Genomic DNA, 22,693 nt, shown 5'->3' on the forward strand with positions numbered 1-22,693 from the left:
GACATAATATTCAGTGCATTGTGTAGTTGCGCTTATTACTGCTAATTCACCTAGACAGATATGAACGTTCGTACTTTGTTTGCATTCACACGCAATGCAATGATTTATCAATTGGTCGTTAAACATTTAAAAATAAATAATAAAGCGTTTGGATCAACTGTGGAACTGTGGAATACAAAAATTTACTGCAAATCCTGTATTATGTTTCCAAACCGATCTAGACAGTTCTATGTTTGTGACAAGTCTTTAGTACAATAGTGAAAACAATTTGCCAAACTCGTTTCGGGAACACTCATCCAACTCTTTCAAGACATAATATCTGATCTTCTCTGTCGAAACGTGGAAAGCGCCTGAACGATGTATTACAAAAGAGTATCCCAGGATGATGTCATCGAGACTCCCGATAGGTACTCTAGTCGAGTATGTGTGCGTCTGTTTGGTCTGCCCGTTTATGATGTCTTGTTAAGCACGTAGGACCCGTATGTGATAACAAGATCGTATATTATGATAGACAGCTCAGACGTCCAGACCTACTAAATGTCATTATTCATACGAGGACTGAATATTCATTCAGTTTAGATATAATTTGGTAACCTAAAGGATGTGGAACACCTTAAATTATCTAACTTTCACTGTCAAGAATAATGCTTGTCTGGCATTGATGAAACCATTTTGTTTAACCTCAATATATGACGTTTGAGAAGTTGGCAGCAGGCTTGGGTCATAATAGAGTAATAGCTTAGAATTCATATTAACTTAGTTTGAAATGTGGTGTGAGTGTTAATCTAAAGATCTAGCTACTTAATAGCCAGTGACTTTATCGACTAGGTATAGTTACTGAAAGATTAACATCGTGTCCGGTATAGAAAGTTATTAGATAAATATCGCTGCATTTGATCTACCTTGTTTATTTAATAAGGATATTATCATTGATATAAATGTATACTTTTGCAGAGTATCTAAACAAACTATAGTAAAGCTATTTGAACATAAGAGAAAATTGCATTAAAATTAAGATAAAGGGGAACTGATGGTTAAAGAAAGTAGAATAAGCTTATCTCTTTCTTCGATTAAAACGTTACGGCAACTGGGAACAATTTATTGCGCTTTGTATACGCCAGTAGTTTTAACTGGTTTAATATGCCTAATACAATTATCTGCTGGAACTTAAAGCACTTAGAAGAACAAATTGCCCTCCGGATCTTATAAGATTTATATATGATCAGATTCATTGGACGGACGCATAATTCCATCCGATGGTTAAACTAGAGGAATATCTCTTTATCTGAGATGCGGGCAACGGAAACATTCTCTATAATTTCCTCCTATTCAATATTTATTTAGATTAGTGATTTATGTAGCCACTGTCACGGCCCATCATTATTTCACTGTTAAGGATCAAGAAGGCATAGTATGAAGAACCATGAGAAGATTTGAAAGAAATCCGTTATAAAATTTGATACCGATCGCATACCATTAGTAATAGGAGTTAACGACTTGAAAACGAGTCGAGGCCACCTTGAAATAGTTTTAAGTAAAACAAATCAATTTGGTTATTCACGACTCTCAGGATACGTTTTCTGTAAAACTGGTTCCTGTAATATGTTGTAAATAAGGTTTGGTATTGCGTAACCAGGTTTATTTAGCTTACATCGGCATCCATACGGTTGAATGGATGTTCCTCACGCAGTAGATAAAGCAAGCATGGGAAAAACCAACGCCATGCTGCCACAGCTCTCTTTGTTTTCCAGACACCATGACATTTGATCGCTTGCAAATGCAAAACAGACTTTGTATAGCTGAATGTCGAAGGCGAATCATGATGATCTTTGCTCACCGCGCATTTCTAACAACTTTTGAGCACTGTACTGTAGTTGTCGTTTGAGATACACCATAATACAACAAAGTTTTACTTTAAAGCGCGTTTTATATAAATTGCGAAGCTTATCTTAGTAATTTAGCCACCGCCTAATTAATTCTTGCGACACGACTTCGTTTCCTAGTTACAAAGAAAACTGATAAGAACTTTATCGGGCAACGAACTCTGTAACAATTGCACAAATGGCGAGTTACAGTGACCATTGTGTACCTGAATTATGTAACGTAGATTGGCTATTCATAGATGTATCAATAGGAGCATTTCATTTGTGTTTAAGAGTATTGTGAGGCATTTAGTAATGAACAACGAAGCTGCAATAGTTACTGGCTAGGACACTGCAGTTTAGGCTGCGGGTTCGAAATCGCAAATTACTTGACAAGCTGTACCTTGTATCAGCTAACGTTTGCCGGACATGCGATATTCAATACCAAAGGTCTGAAATCAACTCGGAATCGTCTTCTAACCACTTCACAGTTCAAGTTGGAAAATACTACTGCATTAGTCATCTTCGAAACATACCTAGAAAGTTTGCCGTAATTGTGATTATACCCTTCACTTTACATGTTTACCGATAGCATCTGTGCAACCGGCCAGGTTGTGCGGCTAATAAATTATGAAACACGTCGTGTAACCGCACTAACTTACAATATGTAACCAACGTTATTTTGATACTAAGCATTACATGCGAATCTGAGAAAGCGAATGATTTTTAAAACATATGTATTTAGGCTAGGCTAATAGGCTAATTTGCTTAATGTATTTCGAAGTCCTACAAAAAAGATATTACGATAAACATAAGCACTAGGTGACACTGAACAAGCTAGTGGGTCATTAAAAGCACGACAGCTATATACCCACGTGTATTTGTGAAAGTATGAGAAGATGGTAGCATTAAATTCACCAAACTGCCAAATGGACTTTTTATACGTACTAAATGTTAACCAAATATGGACTGTGTTTAAGTCAGGGGATTCTTTACAGACAAATAAACGGAACCATAAAAGGACAGGACCTCCACGAGATGACACTCAAACAACACTTAGCGCTTATCGTCCAGGTGAAAGGTTGTCCAATGAATTGCAGTGTTTACCCTCACCACAATACCAACTAAGTCAACGGCAATTTTTGTTTGTCTCCTTTCTTTGTTGTTTGTCTTGCTTTGTTTTCCGTAACAAATGCATTTAAAGAGATTTTCGTGTCGCTGTGACTCTCTGAGACAGAGTCGTGGTTACACATAATAAATGGCCCCATTACCGTGTAATACGATTTGCTCTGTAAGGAATTCAACTATTCGTGTTATCTGTTTGAATATATAACAGAACAATATAACTATATATATAACAATATAACAGAAATCTTGATAAAGGGCATACCTATTTTCGGTATTGTTCCAATGCCATTAGTAATTAAAGGTCGATTTTATCTTTCCAGTCGATCGGAATAATAGGAGCGTATATCATGAATAGTTAGATGGTGTTCATAAATAAAAGAACAAGGAATTCCATCGTTCAAGTGTTAAATACTTGAGCGGTCAGAATCATCAAGCGGCGGGCAAGCATTGGATGGGTTGGAAATTATCTCGAGACGTTTTTATGGTTCGCATTGGAATCTGGGAGTTTTTTTCCCATCGCGGGTCCGTTCGAACGCTCAAACAGGTTTTTAGATAGCGTTCAGAGTAATGCATCAACGTGGTACGTTTTTGTAAAGGCGGCATATTCAAGGAGGACAAGGTAATGAGGTTTCGGAACGGTCCTTTCAATGAGCTTAATTTACAATTTTAACGTCGTTTTTGTTCTTGATGTACTGATGGAAGCTAGAAACATTGCATGTCTAGTTAGAGGAAAGTTACGAAAGTGAAGCTCTTTCTAAACATAAACGTAGGTATCTGAGAAATTCGCAAAATTGCATGTTATAGATAAAGTAAGGTCCACATAGGTACTTTTAATTATGCAAGCTGCCTTGGATTACTGGCCCATAAGGATTATTTTCCTTATAAGCCTGTCCTAAGCATAGGTAAGTATCTAACAAATAGACCTACCTCACTGCTCGTCTAATTGGTCGGTAATCGACCAGATCAAATACCTTCATATGGACAGCTAGGTAAACGTTTAATAGGCAAGTGGACTGATAATACAGACAGATGCAATAAACTTGATAGCATGTAGGTTATAGGTAGTATAGGATATCATCTCTAGGCAACCTTTTGCTTGGAAAACAAGGTCTTATTTTGATATTTACGTAGTAGGGATATTGTAAAGTATGTATAACTAACTACCTACCTATATTTTCATACTGGCACTTATCAATGCGTACCTAAAGAGACCTCGTTCCATTTTACGTCAATAGGTAGGTACCTACTTTAAAACTTTAAATTAATAAATTTTCCACGAGTACCTAGGTAGGTACCTACAGACAATAGGCTAGTTTCCTAAAAAATAATAATTAGTCCGTCTTGTAGATTGTCCAAAATTAAGCGATACGTATTTTTTCTTTTTTAAATTGGATCAGAACTTGTTAAGATATAGCGTGTTAAAGCTGAGTGTGACGTCACAAGTTGCTACAATTTTCAGGACACTGTGACGTAAAAGGCCCCCACTCCTAATTTTTGAAGCGTATTATCTTTGTCATTTTATGTTTAATTAAAAAAAGAAAAAATACGTATCCAATATTTTTTGATTATCTAAAAAGCGGACTAAATATTATTTCATTATTTCGACCCTGGAAACTACCCTATTTAGATCTGACTTCAGATTATTAATTAGGCTAATTTCATTCAATAACGACTGAACTTACTGGGTTATCAAAGTCAACGGAATCAGTGTTTATGTACCTATTAATTTTGTAAACAAACGAATTAAGTAGGTATGTGGGAGTAGGCGTCGGTAGGTAGGTACCTATGCAGAAATGAAAATTGGAGAAATTTAAACCATCATTGGCCTGCTTTTCCATAAGTCAACAGAGCGTGAAGGCTTAACCTTTTAATGTTAATAGCTGTGTGATTAAACCATTAGTACCTACCTACCTACTTGGAATAGTTACCTAGAAAGCCAGTATCGTTGCTCGATGCATATTAATTAGCAATTAGGTTGGTACCTAGGTGTCTCGGAGATATCTGAACGTTAGCGCCAGTTCCGGCCATGGGTTTCGCGAGAACTTAGGATGTACCTACGACAATCCGACTGTATTTGAGTAAAACTATAACCATAAACTGTGATAAAAGTTGTACTTACGGACTGGCACTTTCTTCGGATCATATTGTTCAACTATCTCGTTTATTTTGATGATCTTCGTTTGCGCTACTTTTGATCGCTCAGTAATATCTTGAAGTTGTGCGGTCAACTCGCTGTAGATATCTTCCGCCAGCAGCACTAACGAGGCGAGTTGTCTCAGCGCATTGCTCAGGGTGCAGTTGGTCACCGCCTGGAGCTCTTCGTCCGACACTCTCGGCTTGCCATCGTTGTCTCGTAAGCTTGTGCGCGATAAAAACTTAGGTTCCACTGCACGCTGCACGAAAGGCATCTCGATAGTAGTCCCAAAACACCTTGAACCACTTACTCACCCATCCCCGCGCCACGAATTAAACGTAATTCCGACATCCATTCAACACACCAACACAAAAAACGTCAGGTAATCGCCACTTTGAATTAACCGACATCCTGACCAGTGAACTTTTACTAATCAGCGGTTTTTAACAGTGCTGTGGAGTTTTTGCTACGCTCTAGTTATTTAATACGAGTTTTAGTTCATGGATTTAAGTTTTAAAAGTTTGACAAAACTTCATGTTGACGAAATCCCGCCATAACAGAAGCCGCGCGATACACTACTGCCCGCACCTGCTGCCATCGGCCGAATCACGGTCGTAACAGTTCGTATAGAAAAACTATGTACGGAGGCTGGTTAAGATATTTAGTTTTGAAAATTAACGAGAGGTGGCGCTTTGTTCAATTTTGTATATTTTTTTTCGTTAGCAACATTATAATGTGGTGTTGCTATCGACTGTTTGTCAGTTCTTTATACGCAAAATACTTACGTCTCTAACTTTGAAATAAGCTTTTTCTTCAGAAAAAAAAGAGGAATGCAAACTTCAAAGCATCTAAATCATAAACAAAATATGTCTACACATGTGATCTACACTTACTTGTTGTTACTTGATATTTATTAAGGTAGAAAATCGCTTTGGTTTTTTCCAAGTGGTTTTGTAAATTTTTGTGTGTAATGGAACGCATATATGTCATGGCGTCCGGCCGGTACCCTTTAAAAGTTGTTGATTGTGTTGTGTGGTGCGTTCTCCTGTTTTTCCGTATATTTGTGGCTTTTCCGACAACGTTTGCTTTCCAAAGGACACCGAAATCTCCGCTTTAATTTTACACCTGTGCGCACTACTTTGGACTCCGAGTTTTCTTTACGATTTGGATTTGACGATATGGGATCTCCGTTCAGATGTTGTGTTCGTTATTGCACTACAACTCGCAGTAAGTTTTAAATATACTATTTTAATGTGGACTTTCCCATTATAAGTATATACAGTACAGTATTATAGGAGATACCGTAGAACAATAATAATATGTCTTCATTTACAGGTGATGATTGCAATGTTATTTTGCATTCATTTCCCAACCCCGATAAGGAAGAGGACAGATTTAGATCTTGGGTCTACTCAATTGGGGGAGATATTCTGGTTTTGGATAACCAATTTGTATTCAAAACAGAAAAATATGCCACAAGCACTTCGAAAGTAAATACCATACAAGAAGTTCAAGATTAAGTGCTAATGCAGTTCCTACTTTGCATTTAAAAGGTACTTGAAATGTGTTTTTGCCTGAGTACAACTATAGATTTTTATCTATACTATTACTATATAGGTAACTATCTATACTATACTAATATTATAAAGAGGAAAGACTTGATTGTTTGTATTGAATAGGCTTCTAAACTACTAAACCGATTGAGATAAAATTTGGTATGGACATAGATTAAAACCCGGTGAAAGACTTGGATTGACACCCAGGATTTTTCAGGATGCGGGTGAAACCGCAGGCAGACAGCTAGTATAATATTAACAGGAAAGATTTAACTCAAAAACTACTGGTGTATCTACTTGGGAAACAAGTGAGACAAGTTGTTGCTGGATAAATACTGTCATGCATAGGATAGTTTTTATTTGAATATGAGAAGTAGTTCCCTTGGGATGTAGGTGAAACCGTGGGTGGACTGTACGTAGCTGTTTTCTGCAGCTTCACCCGTGTCCCGGGGGAACTTCTCCCCATACCTGGATAAAATATAGCCTATGTCACTCCCAGATAATATAAATATTTAATGGTGACAGAATTTTTAAAAATTTTCCAGTAGTGTTTGAGTTTATCCATTACAAACAAACAAACAAAGTTATCCTCTTTACAATATTAGTGTAGATGTAGACTAGCGCTATGCCTGTGAACGTAATTTGAATAAGCATTACTGCTCAAAACACTTTCTATTTATTTGGGAATGAGAAATTTTACTGCAGTAAAAAGTTGGCAATTAAATATGTGACCGACTCCACATTTGACACGATTTACATTTTGTTTTGCGTAATTATTACAATTAGTACTATGTTTTAGTTTCAATTTAAACATGGCTTTGTAGCAGTTTCAACAATTATTCTATAGAGAAAAATGCCAACCAAGGATATTTTGAAATATCATTTATTTAGTAAAATATAAATGTGACTGACACTACATGCAAAAGGAAGTTGTTTTCGAGAGAATTTTTAAAGTTAAATAACCTTCCTTCGTCAAAGATTAAAACAGGCACAATTTATTAAAAAAAGAATAAGTGCTTTATCAAAAGTTTCTAAAAGTATATGTATTTCATTTACAGGCATACCTTGTAAAAGACCATTATCAGATGTTACCAATGTGACCAGTTACAATCCAATATTTGCTCAACCTTCAACATCCACAGCAGGTAAGCCATAATTTTGTTACTGAGGTAATCTTGAAAGCATGTTAGTGTTATTCAGTAAAGTGAAAAGTTTAATTGTCACATCAACTTTATTTTTAAAGTAGTAAGTTTTTTTATTTGATAGAGTTAATATATGATTGTTGCACTTGACTTAACATTGGTATAAAAAATATTTTGTAAATTATTTGTGATTTTTTCTTCAGAACTGGTTAACTTATTTTGGCAGGTCCACTTCATTCTGGTGAACCAATATCTATCAAGACCAGTGAACTTGAGAAGCTAGCAGAAGCAGGTAAATTTCTTAAAACACTTATAGTTTTAACTAGCTTCCGACCGCGGCTTCGCCCGCGTCCAGTTCGGTTATATCGCGTTTCCAAGAGAACTCTCCAAAAGTCCGGGATAAAAACTATCCTACGTTCTTTCTCAATGTCAACTCTATCTCTGTACCAAATTTTATTTAATTCCGTTCAGTGGTTTAGACGTGAAAGCGTAACAGACAGACAGACAGACAGAGTTACTTTCGCATTTATAATATTAGTAGGGAAGTAGGGATTTAACCCCTATTTCACCCCCACACTGGTAAAAAAAATAACTTTCAAAATGAACAAACGATTTTTTGTTTCTTATGACGTGATATTTGATGAACTTGTGTACTAACTTTCAACCCTTATTTCACCCCCCAGCTGGTCGAAATTTCAAAATGCTAGAAAAATGTTTAATGATTTCTTATCAAGTGCTTAAATATAAAGTTTCATGGTTTTATCTTTTAAAATTAAGAAATCCCATACAAACTTTCAACCTCTATTTCAACCCCTTCATCCCTTTTTTCGAAATAAAAGTAGCCTATGTTCTGTCTCGGGGTCTAAAGATTGTCTGTACCAAATTTCATCAAAATCGGTTGCGAGGATTAAGCGGGAAAGCGTAACAGACAGACAGAGTTACTTTCGCATTTATTATATTAGTTTGGATTAAAATCAGTTGATAGGTATGGTAGATATATTTATTTTCTACCATCAATGTGTATTATTCAAGTATTCTATACAATACCTAGGCAATTTATAGAATACTTGGGGTGTTTAGGGTTAAACAATGTATGAAAAATTGCAAATTTGATTGTCCATTAAATACTTTGCCTAGGTAATGTATACCATACCTGCTGGTTCTTCAGCAGTGTATATATATATATTTTATTATGTTTATACATAAATGCATTAATTTAATTTTTCAGATTTAGGCAAACCTGTAAAGACTTCAGGAGTAAAACATATTTCCCTAAAACAAGCAGCTGCAATGACAAAAAATGGTAAATATTTATTTCATAGATTGTATTAGTATACTATGTGGCGATAAGGTTATCACTAGGGAAATTGTTTATTTATTTAATACAATTATTAGATCAATAGTTAACTGTGTACTATTTTATGTGATACTGATAACATTATCGCTACACTGTATATTGCAGTAAGAATTTCAAAATAGAGAATAGAGTTTTGGTCACATAGAGAGGAAGATTGGGCTGAAGTAGATTTTCCTCCAAAATAATTAATTGAAAATCTCATTATGTCAAAGTCGCACTTGAATAAGTTAAGTTTTCAATTTCTATGAAAGAGATAATTGACCTACCTTTTAACAGGTTTTTTTTTTTCAGTACCAAACTTAGCGAATCTGCAAAAAACAATCAAGAAGTTACAACAAAAGAAAGAAAGTTACGCCACACGACTGAAAAGAGCCTTAAGACTTTCTGAAAATACCACTTTTCAGAAGTGCTTACAAAAATTTTCGACTTTGGCAGCCTTGTTTACAGTCATGCAATTTCGCGAAATTTCAAAAGGAAAAATGGGAAGAAGGTTCACAAAGGACGAAAAATCATGGCTCTCAGTTTGTACAAACAGGGCCCAAAAGCATATAGATGGCTCAGTAAAATATTTATTTTACCATCTCCTATCACTCTGAGTCGTCTGATTTCCTGTGCTGGTCTAAGACCAGGAATCAACAAAAGGATATTTAACCAGTTGAAGAAAAGAGCCCAAAAAATGACAGAAAATGAAAAGTTATGCATTCTTCTGTTCGATGAAATATCTATTACACCCCATTATGACTATAATAGAAAACGAGATGCCATTACGGGATTTATTAATAATGGAAAACAAACAAACAGGAACATAGCGGATCATGCACTTGTTTTATGTTAAGAGGGTTTGTAAATAATTACAAACAACCATTGGCTTACACATTTTGCAAAGGAACAACTTCCAAAGGAGATTTGAAACTTTTAATAAAAATATTATTTCCGAATTGCAACAGTGTGGGTTTTATGTGCTTGCAACGGTCTGTGACCAAGGGACTACAAATGTTAGCGCTATAAACGAATTGATAGAAGAAAGAAGAGTTGATTATATAAGAAAAAATCTAAATTTTAAGCATCAAATATTTGAAGTCAATGGCAAGGAAATAATACCTATTTTTGACACCCCCCACTTAATAAAAGGGATTAGGAATAATTTAATTACCAAGAATTTGAAGTGCATTATAGAAGATGAAGTTAAAATTGCGAAGTGGGACCACCTAATTAAACTTCATGAGGAAAATCCTTCTTATAAAGGTATACGATTAATTAAAAATCTTACAGAAGCCCACATTGATCCAAAGAAAATCCCCAAGATGAAGGTTAAGATGGCAACTCAAATATTTAGTCAAACAGTCGCTACCAGTATGGGATACCTAGCAGGTGAGTAGTAATACACGCAAAGTACTGGCACGGGTCTTGAATGCTGACCTTCAGCTGCGCACATGCGAAATTTTGGGTTATACTGAGTTTACAATGCGAAAAGCGCCCCCACTCTACGCCGAGCGTTCAAGATCTGTCCCGATACCTATAATAAAATTTGTACAGATAAGTGGTAATTATACACTTTCCTGAGCCTAAAGTATTTACTAAAACTTGATAATGTGTTTGTTTATAGAAAACTAGCTTTCGTCAGCGGTTTCACCAGCTTCTTGAGGGAACTACTATATGTTTTTCCGATGAAGGCTATATTACTGCCAAGTTTAATCCCAATCGAGGTTCCAAATGAGGTTTCTAATATAATAAGGAAAGATTTGTATTTTTGTGTGTTGAGTAAACTCAAAAATTAGTGATCCAATTGAGATTAAAATTTGTATAGACATAGATTTAAATCCGAGGAATAACATAATGATAGTTTTTATCAGTTCCCTCACGACGCTGGTGAAATCGCGGGCGGACAGCTAGTAGTCATTATACCAAACATGATTTCGAAGTTTCATAAAGCACCAATTACCTGATCACTAGTAATATGCAATACAAAGTTTCTTAGGGATCATTTAAATTAAATTAATTTTATTTCTACTTTTCAGATAAAAGAATACTTCCTTCGGAGTGCAAAGATACCGCAGACGTATTGATGTTTTTCGATCAACTTTTCGACTCTATGAATGGCAGTTTTGAAAATTCAAAAAAAAGAAGCGGTAAAGTGCTGTTAAAATCAGTCACCCCAAAATCTGATCACAGTAAGGTATGGGCGAGGGCAAAAAAAGTTTTAAAATCTATGAAGTTTATTGGTAGAGGAGGAAGGGAAGGTAGTGTGCCATCAATTACAAACTGGTTACGTACGCTGGAAAATATTGAAGTTTTAAAAAATAAGGCATTCAATGAATATAATATAAAATCATTCTGGATGAGACACTTAAATCAAGATCCATTAGAGAATTTTTTTGGCTGTATACGGTCTCATGGATACAGAAATATATCACCAACCCCATCTGGCTTTGAGTCAGCTTTTGCAAGCTTATTAATAAATAATTTATCAAGTAGTCATTCTGTAGGGTCAAATTGTGAAGAAGATGACTGTAAAATTTTTCAATCAATGGACTACTTATTAAAAAAGGAGGATATTAATGAACTCACAGAAATAAATGAAATAGATATCGATGATATTAATTGCGAAATTATAGATTTTAATGAAAAAAAGTAATCCAAAAATTATAAGCCAACTCAGCTACGTAACCGGCTATGTAATAAAACAGGCAAAAAAATGTATTTAAAATTGCAAAATTGTAAAGCAATTTTATATTGTAATGAAGAAGAAGAACAAGAAATAAATGAATATATAAAAATAAGAGAGTACTCTTCGTTTAAATCACTCGCCTACCCTTCCGAAAACACAACAAAACTATTCTCTGCAATCCAAGACGTAGTCACTTATATTTTAAAAGAAAAGTGATATGCCTCGCATAAAAATTATATAAAGACAATTTTGTACACAGTCATAGATTTTAGTTTTTTGACTTGCCCAGACCACAAAAGCGAGTTGACAGATTTTTTATTTGACTTTTCTTCAAGATTTTTTATAAATAACTGGTGCCGGGATGTAAATTTGTTATTAAATGGCACCAGGACAGAAAAAGATGAAGATGATAGCATTAAAGAACGGGCTATTACTTATTATAATAAAAGACACATTATCAAATCATAATAATGATTGTTTTATTTTTTATTCCCTTAGAACTTTTATACTGTGTTCATCTACCGTTTCTCTGTACTGATAATTAATATTTTTCTGTACTATCATAAACATCAGTTCAGACGAAACGGTAGATGAATTCAGATTTAGGTAAGATTTTTGTGCAACAGAGCTATATAATGGTTTTGCTAGCTATAGGTATATACATAGCAAGTTGTAGTTCCTAAAATAAACAAAGGATGGCGCTGTACTGCATTGGCCACTGATAACTCTATTCTTGTAATGTACTCTGTGGGCCGAATGAAATGAATGAAGCGGTCGGTATTGCTACAGGCAACAAAATTCTTTCCCATGTTTTTGTTAAATAATGTTTCGTCGTACCTATAAGACAATTCAGATATGTTACATTGGTTTTACCTTTTATTGATGTCCTGTACCTATTTTACAAAAATTCTAAACTTACATAGCATAACTTACGGCACTAAGAAATTGTATAGCTTTATGATTGAAGAAAAAATCTCCGTCATAGAGAAAAAAAATATAGGAGAGATGAGAAAATGACGAATGAAAATCTCTTAGACCGATAGATACCTACCTACACTTTATCGTGTAAGTAGGTAACAAGTATAAGTAATTATTTTAATTTATTTTAATTCCTTTATAATTCTTTTAATTAAACTTTTCATCAAAAATATAGTCCTCAGAAAACAAACATGACTTCGTCATTATGGTCTCAAATACTATTTTCATTATTATTTACCTCAAAGTCATGTAAAAAAATTTAATTAACTATAGCAACCCCAGATTATTTTAATAAAAAAGCGCCATCTAGACATGAGAAACAAAAATATTTGAGAGAGTAAAGTGCTATGGTGGCCAATAGTTCAGAGTCGTAACAATAGATGGCGCCACTAGCGAAAATAATGTTGCTTTTACACTTTTTCCGATAGATGGCAGTTTTTTACGTGTAATTTACGAGAGACAAATGTTGCTGCATCTTTGTTTGTAACTTTTTTATTTAACACAGTAACTAGTTATATCCCTCGCCTTTTGTTGATAAGTCACATATTTTAGAGATTCCCGTTTGGACTAGCATAGTAGAGTTCTTAAAACTACTAAACATAACGTCAGATTTTTTTCAAAAGGTTTTTTACAAATACAAACTACCCACCTACTTTTTTAGCCGTAAGGCAAACACTACTAGGGATCGCGGAAGGTTTCATTAATTGGCTTGATAACTTAAGCTTGGGTAAATGAAACTTCGAGTAGCACAAAAAATAATGTATTACATTTCATATAACAAAGCGTTATAGCGTGACATTCCGAATACACGTCTACATAAATCTAACGTTAACGTAGGTAATGCCTGGCATTCATTATTAATCCTATATACCTAAATGTTTATTATAACAGTAACATACACGATACATGGATGCATTATATACCTAATAAAAAAAAACAAAAAATAATAAGTAAGTATAACCTTTAAACTCAATCAAATAATGTAAGATACCTGAATAGGTGGTTGTTTGAATCACTTTTGTGCATTTTGGTTATTCATGGCACTAACTAAATGATTCATAATTTACCTTCAGTTGTTACAAAGGTAACTTTAAGTAATCTGTGATTTGACTAGTAAAGCGCAGTACGCAATTTTTACAGTTGTATCTACCTACTTTGATTTATTTTATTATAAAATTATCCATGGGTACCTAATTTTTAGTTTTTAATACCATGTGACAGTAACGTAAAGTGGTTAACAACTAACAACATACCTACATTCACAGATTAATTGTGTATTATAATATAATATTGAAATGCACTTATTTAGACAATTAACGTAACAATTTGGAATTTTATTGCAAAAAAATTTACATAGAGCGACATTTACCTGTTTACTTAATCTATACTTATTTTATTTTGTGGTAAGGTAAGCAAAACCATTATTTTTAATTTAATATAGAATTTCTCCATTTTCCTTGAAAACTACTGATTGCATGGTCACATAAATAACTCCAAGAAAATGTGGGTAATATGAACTAGAATGACTATTGTCTATTAGATATTGGTAGCTATGATGTGACTTGTCTCTAAAGTACAGACTAGCACATCGATTCATTCCCAATTAAAGTTGAACCAATACACACAGATTGCAGTGCCAGCGTCTGTAGTCTGCAGGACCTACTTAGATGTTTGAAGTACCAAAGAACATCGATTTGAATATGTCTTGAAGTTGTGGCCCACTGAAAAAACATACTGACAGACATAAGCTGTTCGGCCACAGCGTAGGCTTTTAAAATATATTGTTGTTTACAGCTATCGACTTATTTCCTAAACATTAATATTATTTTTACTAATCACCCTAACACAATGGCAGTACATTATTATTTTAGTCATATTTTATAGGTACGTATAGCCGCACCTCGGCCAATATAGAAAATGGCGTGTGATTAATAGTCCCTAGATTTAAATATATTTATACAATTATAGGAATGTTTAAATGAGGAATGTTAAAATTGCTATCTATATTTGTTGTGAGCATGACTGAGATGGAATTAATATTCTGTGCATAGGTAATTTGGGAAGCTACGTCGAGTCCTAACATCGTCGATCCCACAGTGCCTAAAGACGAAAGTCTTCAATCAGTGCGTCCTACCTGTCATGACTTACGGAGCCGAAACGTGGACACTGACGGTACGGCTGGTCCACAAGTTTAAAGTCGCTCAGCGGGCTATGGAAAGGGCTATGCTTGGCATTTCTCTGAGGGATCGCATCAGAAATGAGGTAATCCGTCAGAGAACCAAGGTCATCGACATAGCCCACCGAATCAGCAAGCTGAAGTGGCAGTGGGCTGGCCATATTAGCCGAAGAACCGATAACCGTTGGGGTAAACGAGTTCTAGAGTGGAGACCACGCCTCGGCAAGCGTAGTGTAGGACGTCCTCAGGCACGGTGGAGTGATGACTTGCGCAAGACGGCTGGCAGGAGCTGGATGCGAGTAGCCGAAAATCGATCTCAGTGGCGTGCACTTGGAGAGGCCTATGTCCAGCAGTGGACTGCGATAGGCTGATGATGATGATGATGATGCATAGGTAATATGGTTTCGTTCATCTTTTCTTTCTAGATCTTTCTAGTACTAAACAGTCGTGTAGGATAGACTCACTCACTACTTATGCTTTGTCATAAACGTAATAATTTCTATACATATTAATAATTATGTGAGCATTAACCGAAAATATTAAAAACTATAAATATATTTTACTTCATGCTTTTGATATATCTATGTATTTTTCTAGACTAACATTTTGACCTCACTATTTGCTTTCATATTCATTTAATAGTACAACATACAAAGCTTACATGTAACTATAATAAGTACCTACCTATGTGCTTACTTGGCAATGTAAGTAACTAATGATATCTATTCTGTAAGTATTTCTTAAAACCACAATTTTAGAGATATGGGATAGGATATGACAAATATTGAAACCCCTTCTTAACTTGGAAGTTGAGCAATATTAATAAAATGATTTTATGATACTTGTAGCTTGTGTATGCCCGGAAACCAAGTTCTGGGATGCGTGGATGTGAAAACCTCAAAGCTATTAACGTTGAAAAGACCCAAATAGTTCCATTCAATTGATTTTGCAGTCGTACCCAACTTCTCAGGTTCAATAACAATTACTAATATTATAAAACTAATACAGATAAGTATATATTTTGGCATTTGTCTCCAACTAATGTAACATTACTTATTTACACATTTAATCCAAGCGTTACATATAAATCAGACAACAAAATATGAGTTCTGAGTTCTTCACTGCATTGTGATTATATTTTTTTGTAAAATATGCTTATATTATGAGATCAAAAAAAATCTAAACACAGTTTCGCTCGGTTTTTCCGAGTTATGGGTGTTACGCAAGAGAATGCAACTCGCGTAAAAGACAGATGAAAAGCGAGCGGAAAATCCGCTCGTATGGAAGCACTCTATGGTTGTTTTTATCATTAGATGAGCTATTTGATAAATGGTTTGTAGAGTTAATAGTTTTGATGGGGTAAGTCAAAACGGAAATAATCACCGACAATCAATTAAAGACTTTTAGGTGGATGTTTTTACAATTACTTCAAATTGCATATTTATCTATTAAGTTGTTACATTACGATATAGATACATATTTTATCCAGCAAATAACTTATCAATGTTACATACAATGTTGAACACAGACAATGGCATTGCTACTTATTATACATTCACGTACACCCCATACATTTACAATTAGTATTTTACTATCCTATATTGGAATACATTATTACTAGGTACATTTTATTGATAAGCATGCCACAGACTATAAACAGTGACAGAAAAAAGATACAATAGTGTCTCTTATAAGAGGTAAGAAAGTTCGTGGTACATAGCGTTTTCAGTGATTAAATACAAATAGAGACAAAATCTTGATATTGTTGTAGAAAATGGTAAATTTTCATAGGACTACAGTACACAGTTCATTTAAATAAATTCTCTCATCTAAATTGCGATATTTAATAGAGTAATGATATGATTAGATAGGTACATGGAAATATTATGATTATGACTAAATATGTGTAGAGTAACATAGAGTGATTATGACCTCAGAAGCTCCTCATAGATACAGCAACAAGATATGTTTGAAGTTGTTCAAAAAACTTTAAGAAGTTACGAATATAGACAATCATTACATCGCTGGGCTAGAGAAAGTTTTTAGTTTATAGTTTATAGTTTTTTTATAGTGAATATTATTGCACTTGATACAAGGTTCCCATTTTTTAAGCAGTGCTGCAGATTTTGAAAAAGGAACATTTACAACGGAAGGACACATAAGGACGAGTACAGACACACTAAAATCTAAACTTACACTAACCAAAAAGTCCAATGAACCAAGTAGCGCAAATTAAACGAGTACTCGTCACACTACGCGACGCCAATTCCACCAACACACCTATCTATTATCTACCACCTTTCATATCCGACTCCTTGGAACCAACTTCGTACATTTTTTTTATAACTGGCCATAAAAAAATGTTTGGTATTCCAATTTTGATTTTCCACAACTGGTTAAAATTACTTCAGTTCCAAATACGAATCTGATTCCAAAATAACAATTGACGGTGCACAATTTCCAGATGGTAGACATGAGATTACCGTTTCACTCCAACTGTTGCTCACCCCTGGTGAAACTAGCGACGGCACGACCTCTGCCGGTCGGTGAATGAGTGCCTCATTTATTTGCGCACCCCGCGCTATGGGTCCACCTCATGGCACACCTCCATGTAGTCAGGGTCGTGCATGATATCCTTGATCATGTCTTTGAGCATCGTGTAGCGAGGGAATATCGGGTACACCTTGGAACTAACGTAATCCGACTGAAAAAGAAAGAAGATTCAATATAATCCACACACAATCCCTGTATATAAAAGAAGGATAAAGGATATCGATTAACAGATCATAAACAAACAAAAAGTTACCTTCAACTCCCTTATTAGGTTTCGTAAACCAGTGTATTTCTTGAGCAGACGATACAAGTCATTGGTCATCTGAGTATTTTCCGTTTCAATCTGAATTGTTGTCATGTCTGAAAAAGTGTTATGTAAAATTATGTCCACGAAGAAGATTTAAAACCATGAAGCTTTTTAGAAATCCATTCTCAACCTCTTTGGTATCCCCATTTTTCATTTGGTTGGTATTCCAAACGTAGGAACGTATGACAAGCCTTATTTACAAGTACGAGTGTATCCATAGAATACATGAATGCGTATTCGGTCCCGAGTGTATTTGGGTTTAAGCCCGGTTTATTGTTTCTGCTTAATTCGAGCCTAGGTCAGGTTTGCGGGCGACCTTGGCGTTTAATTTAGCTTCGAGAACACCCAAATCAAATTACTTTACAACGAAATTGGTACCCGTAAATATTAATTAAAATAGAATCGCAACGTTTTGCTAACGCGAATGTTATGAATGCTACAGATAACGAATGTAGACTATTCGTTTTTACCATGGAATATTTTTTAATTAATCTGGACATTTGCTAGATCTATAAGGAAATAAGGCTCTTAAATTAGTAGTAACGCTCATAACATTTCACACAAAATCACAAAATTAAAAGGACTAAAGACCTTAATAAAGGTTTAATCACGACTCAATGGACCAGGTTTGAAAAATCACATAAAATGTAACTGCATGGCCAGACAATTTGGCTAGCAGCCAACAGTCTTAGGTTTTAGGAGTATGGTTTGGTTTATTTTCCTAATTTAATCGTTTGCTTGAACAAGCTTAAAGTTGATCCAATATTGGTAGATACGTGTTCGATATCAACAGTCTCGTATTGATTGAAACTCTATTGTTCTAGTTTCGAACCTATAGGCGTTCTTTAAGTTTTAGAGATCAACTTAAAGTACCGTCTCTCTTGAATTCTTTGCTTTCATTAGCACATTGATACACAAAAATACATCTTATTTAATGAACTAACGACATAATTATTTTCTGTTTGAGAAGGTGATTTACTAAAGTCATAAGTGTCATTACCGTTCAGTCTTTCTATCCGCTCTCTTTTATCAGCGGCTTCTTCAGCCAGCTTGGCGGAGGTCTTGACTCCTTCTCCAGACTTCTGCGTCTTCTCCATGATGGCACAGGCGCGCAGCACAAACGCCGGCACGGTCTCGGCCTTCTCCTGCCGAGGGATTTCCACCAACGACCAGTATTGAGTCTCGAGCCGAATCACATCCTGGAATGTAAGAATGGTAAGCAATCAGTACCTACGTATGAACTGTAGATAGTATTTATACTATTATATTTTAAGTAAAAATTGAATATTGCAAAGCCATTTTGCTTTACCAGAAAATAGTGCATGAATGTGAATGTGTAATTTGAATAATATTATCACAGATTACCTTAATAGTTACTTCATTTTATTCTGTGAAATTTGATAAACGGTGTGCAGAAAACTGCCACGCGAAATAGGCTTACACTGAGCCTTTTAAAAGGAAAAGTTTTCAGGCAGCTTTAGTGAAACTCGCACGAATCTACAAACTAGTCGGTTATTATTATGAACAACTGAATTGAAAAGTGTTTTTCTTTGTCTTGAACATTGCTAGTTAGTCTAGCGAGTATCTGCTTCTTTTTGCATCATTCATAAATATTCGTGTTCAATGAAAATAGCGTTTACTTGCTTCGAAGCAAGGGCAGCGTATTAATAACAAGTTTTTAATAGTTGCGCTTTTGTTTACAGTTCATGAAGTTTTATGTAGCCTTTTATTTACCTTATGAAATCATGACTCTGATTTACTGCTACTTTCTCAATCTTATATTTACTTTTTAAACTTTAACTTTACAATAGTTATCAAAGTCAATAAAGCAAATCTTTTGGCATGCAGTTTCTTTGCGAACTTAATTCCAGTAACGACTTTCAGCAGACTGTGTGCCATGATATTTCAAAGCGGATAACTTTTCGCTGGGCCAGAGCCAATTCCGCCGATAAAGATCGTCTTCTCGCCTTGTAACGGCCCGTCTAATGAACCGTCTGTATATTCAAGTGCAACTACACCCTGTAGTTTGGATAATGCTTCGGGTGAAAGTTTATTTTGGGAGTTGAGAGCGTATCAATGTACTGGTGCTACTTGGAGATTGGTCTTTGAAGCATGAAACCTTTAATCGTAGCGTACATTGAAACGCAATTCAAGTAAAATATAATTGCATATTCCGGTCCATAAAATGAGAAATTAAGTTAAATGAAATAAATTCCTCAGAATAATAAAGAATGTCCATTGGGGAGAAGTTGAAAGAAAAAAAGGAAAAGAAAGGAAACTATTATTGAACCGTTGTTGTACCTCAGATGTTTTACTTGCAAGTCTCCTGGGAAGGAAAAAGTTTCCTTTAGATATAAACCAGGATCGCTGTGCTATTGTCTAGAACATGTTGTTGGTATATTCATAGCTCCCAGGCAAGATTGTACGACTATATTAGCGTATTCTTTCGCAAGATGTGAGTAAGAAAATTCTTTGTTTTGTTTTACTTTTATATCATGAAAACCTACTACATAAGAATTGAAGATATTACGTAAATCTTTTTATTATCTACAAACAGATTCTGAAGGTTTGTGATTTGGGAAACATATAAACAGATTCTTTTGTGTAATGTCATTATACTTACATCCCTTTTTAGAAATATAATAATCTTATATGTTGTATGTTTAAAGTAATTAGTTGCTAATAACTTAATGTTGATAAGTTAGTACTTTTATAAATACAGAATTTTACGAACGATAGGTACAATCAGTTTTGGAATTGTGAAACATGATAAATTGCTTCATACTTATTATCTGCCATCGCGGGCCTGTATCGAAATTGATGTTGCCGTTACAGCGGATTTTTGGATACCTCAACTCGATAATACTTTGTGACGGGTTTGTACCAACAAAAGTTGATGAAAATGTAATTTATGATAAAGGACACGCACGAAGCGAGAACACGCTATTATATTCGTTCCTTATTAAAGCATTCCGAAAAAATATTTCGCATGACTGCGCTTTCATACACGTTTTTAATACGGATATAACATGGAATAAAAGTTTCATTAAGGAACTTAAAATTGTTTAAAACCGTAATATCCGAAGCAATATTAACTCTTTGATTTATCGACTAGAAGCAAATCAAGTGCAAGAGAACGGAAATTAAAATTCATTCCGATTTTTCTCGCAGAGTTCCCTGGCTGGTGCATATTTTTTTATTATTTTTTTCTTATGCTCGAATATGTGAGATTTTATTACTGTTTGCAAGTATGCCTACGTAGCTGAAGTGCCTACTTAGCTGTTTTGTTAATTGATTTATTTCGAACTTCGCCAGTAAGTACCTACCTGCTTTTCAATCATTGCCATTCAATCTGTGGATAAAATCTGGATTACTCAACAAAAATCAAATATAATTATTTACATTCCCTTTATTTTGCAGAAGGTAGGTATCTATGTAGTCCGCGCAAGAAAAAAAAAACACAACTGTTTCGCACAACTTTCAACTGCGCGTTTTTTTCTTTCCGGAACAGAAATTGAAATTCATACAATTTGCTGTGGTGTGTAAAACAAAGAAATACATCGGTATCGCATGAATCGGAAGCAAAAAGTATAAAGCACAGTGTCGGCACGTTTCCTGAACGGTGCCGGAGCAACTTAGTTTTAATAATTGTATCACAAACTGGAACATCTGTAAGTTGGCCAGGCGCCCGCTTTCCAGCACACTCATTTATGTATATTAAACTACTGTAGTGTTTCATAATGATAATAACCACAAGGATTGTCGTTTTCATATTAAAAGAGGTTGTGCTTTTATCATTTTCGACAACGAAGTACCTATACAAAATATAGTTCCTACCTATGCAAATCGTGTTCAAAATTGAAAATGGAAAGCCCAAGTATGTGGTTGAATGGGATAATAAACATAGTAATACGTGGTAATACGAGTACATTGTAATAGAAAATAATTACTAGGGAGAGACGAATAGTTTCGTAATTACATTTACGACTCGTGCCAAGCCCGATTCGTTCGTGTTTACCCAATCACGTGCCGAGTATTCTCAGAAGGGAAAAACCAACTTTTTCAGTCTTCTTTGCCATGAACTGAAAATTGAAAATTACTGCGATATTTTCGTGTATGAGATATGGATACAAATAGGTTGGCGATGCTATTTTTCTTCAATGAAATACTGAATCATTTCTTGCAGCTTTTTTACAACTTTTCAGCTTGTGTAGGCAGACAGTGACATAGACGTGATACTGTATAATAAAAAGCAATGACAAAATGTTCCATGAAAAATCACTCATGCTATCCGGCGACGTAGGGGAACGTGTCATATATAGCAGAATAATGCCAACAGGTTCTCCTAATAATGCGTAAGTAATTTAGGATAAAATCTTTTTATTTACGTAGGAAAAAATCATGTCTCAAGCTGCTCGCATCATCTATGAACTTAAAGGAACAAAGTCGGGCTCATAGCACAAACTGCATATTTATGAGAGAACTCCGTGACGAGACGACATGGTTGAGACATCATCTTGACGGAAATTATTCTACGTATGAAGCTTATTTATTTTATTTCAATGTCAGAAGTCGACTACTATGCTTTGTTTGATTACCTCGAGAACAGATAAGCAATTACGCGAAGTGCAGTGCTTCACGGCTGAATTCAATTATCTATAGGTATGTGTCATTGGAAAATCAATCAAACGCAATATCTACATGTGGAAATCGGCAATATTTGTCTCAACATTATTTCAAAGTTCCCGGTGTTAGACTAATCAACAGACTAATCAACAGACTGAATTGTTCTGGAGCCCCGCACTGCAATTAACAAAAAATAGTAGAAGAAA

General features: G+C 34.9%; 2 protein-coding genes and 1 long non-coding RNA gene across 4 annotated transcripts in view; 1 reads left to right on the plus strand and 2 right to left on the minus strand.

Annotated features, from left to right (window-relative positions):
- The window catches only part of LOC110374986 (mucin-2), a 68,888-nt gene extending 63,153 nt beyond the window's left edge, over positions 1–5,735 (minus strand). Inside the window, exon 1 of the mRNA XM_021332943.3 lies at positions 5,110–5,735. Coding sequence (XP_021188618.3) covers positions 5,110–5,398 — 289 coding nt within the window. The 5' untranslated portion in view covers positions 5,399–5,735. The remainder of the gene's footprint in view (positions 1–5,109) is intronic.
- A 9-nt stretch (positions 5,736–5,744) lies between these two features.
- On the plus strand, positions 5,745–11,798 carry LOC135117673 (uncharacterized). 2 transcript variants are annotated; one of them, XR_010277042.1, is made up of 7 exons: positions 5,745–6,351; positions 6,460–6,677; positions 7,739–7,825; positions 8,049–8,114; positions 9,051–9,125; positions 9,471–10,550; positions 11,198–11,798. It is a non-coding gene; the product is annotated as an uncharacterized LOC135117673 (long non-coding RNA). The 2 variants fall into 2 exon arrangements; XR_010277041.1 differs by having other exon boundaries at positions 6,269–6,677.
- A 4,641-nt stretch (positions 11,799–16,439) lies between these two features.
- The window catches only part of LOC110374604 (uncharacterized), a 143,794-nt gene continuing 137,540 nt past the window's right edge, over positions 16,440–22,693 (minus strand). Inside the window, exons 5-7 of the mRNA XM_021332383.3 lie at positions 18,862–19,060; positions 17,808–17,914; positions 16,440–17,705 (exon numbers count right to left, since the gene is read on the minus strand). Coding sequence (XP_021188058.1) covers positions 17,583–17,705; positions 17,808–17,914; positions 18,862–19,060 — 429 coding nt within the window. The 3' untranslated portion in view covers positions 16,440–17,582. The remainder of the gene's footprint in view (positions 17,706–17,807; positions 17,915–18,861; positions 19,061–22,693) is intronic.

This window comes from Helicoverpa armigera, chromosome 12 (assembly GCF_030705265.1).
Source record: "Helicoverpa armigera isolate CAAS_96S chromosome 12, ASM3070526v1, whole genome shotgun sequence".
Taxonomy (NCBI): Eukaryota; Metazoa; Arthropoda; class Insecta; order Lepidoptera; family Noctuidae; genus Helicoverpa; species Helicoverpa armigera.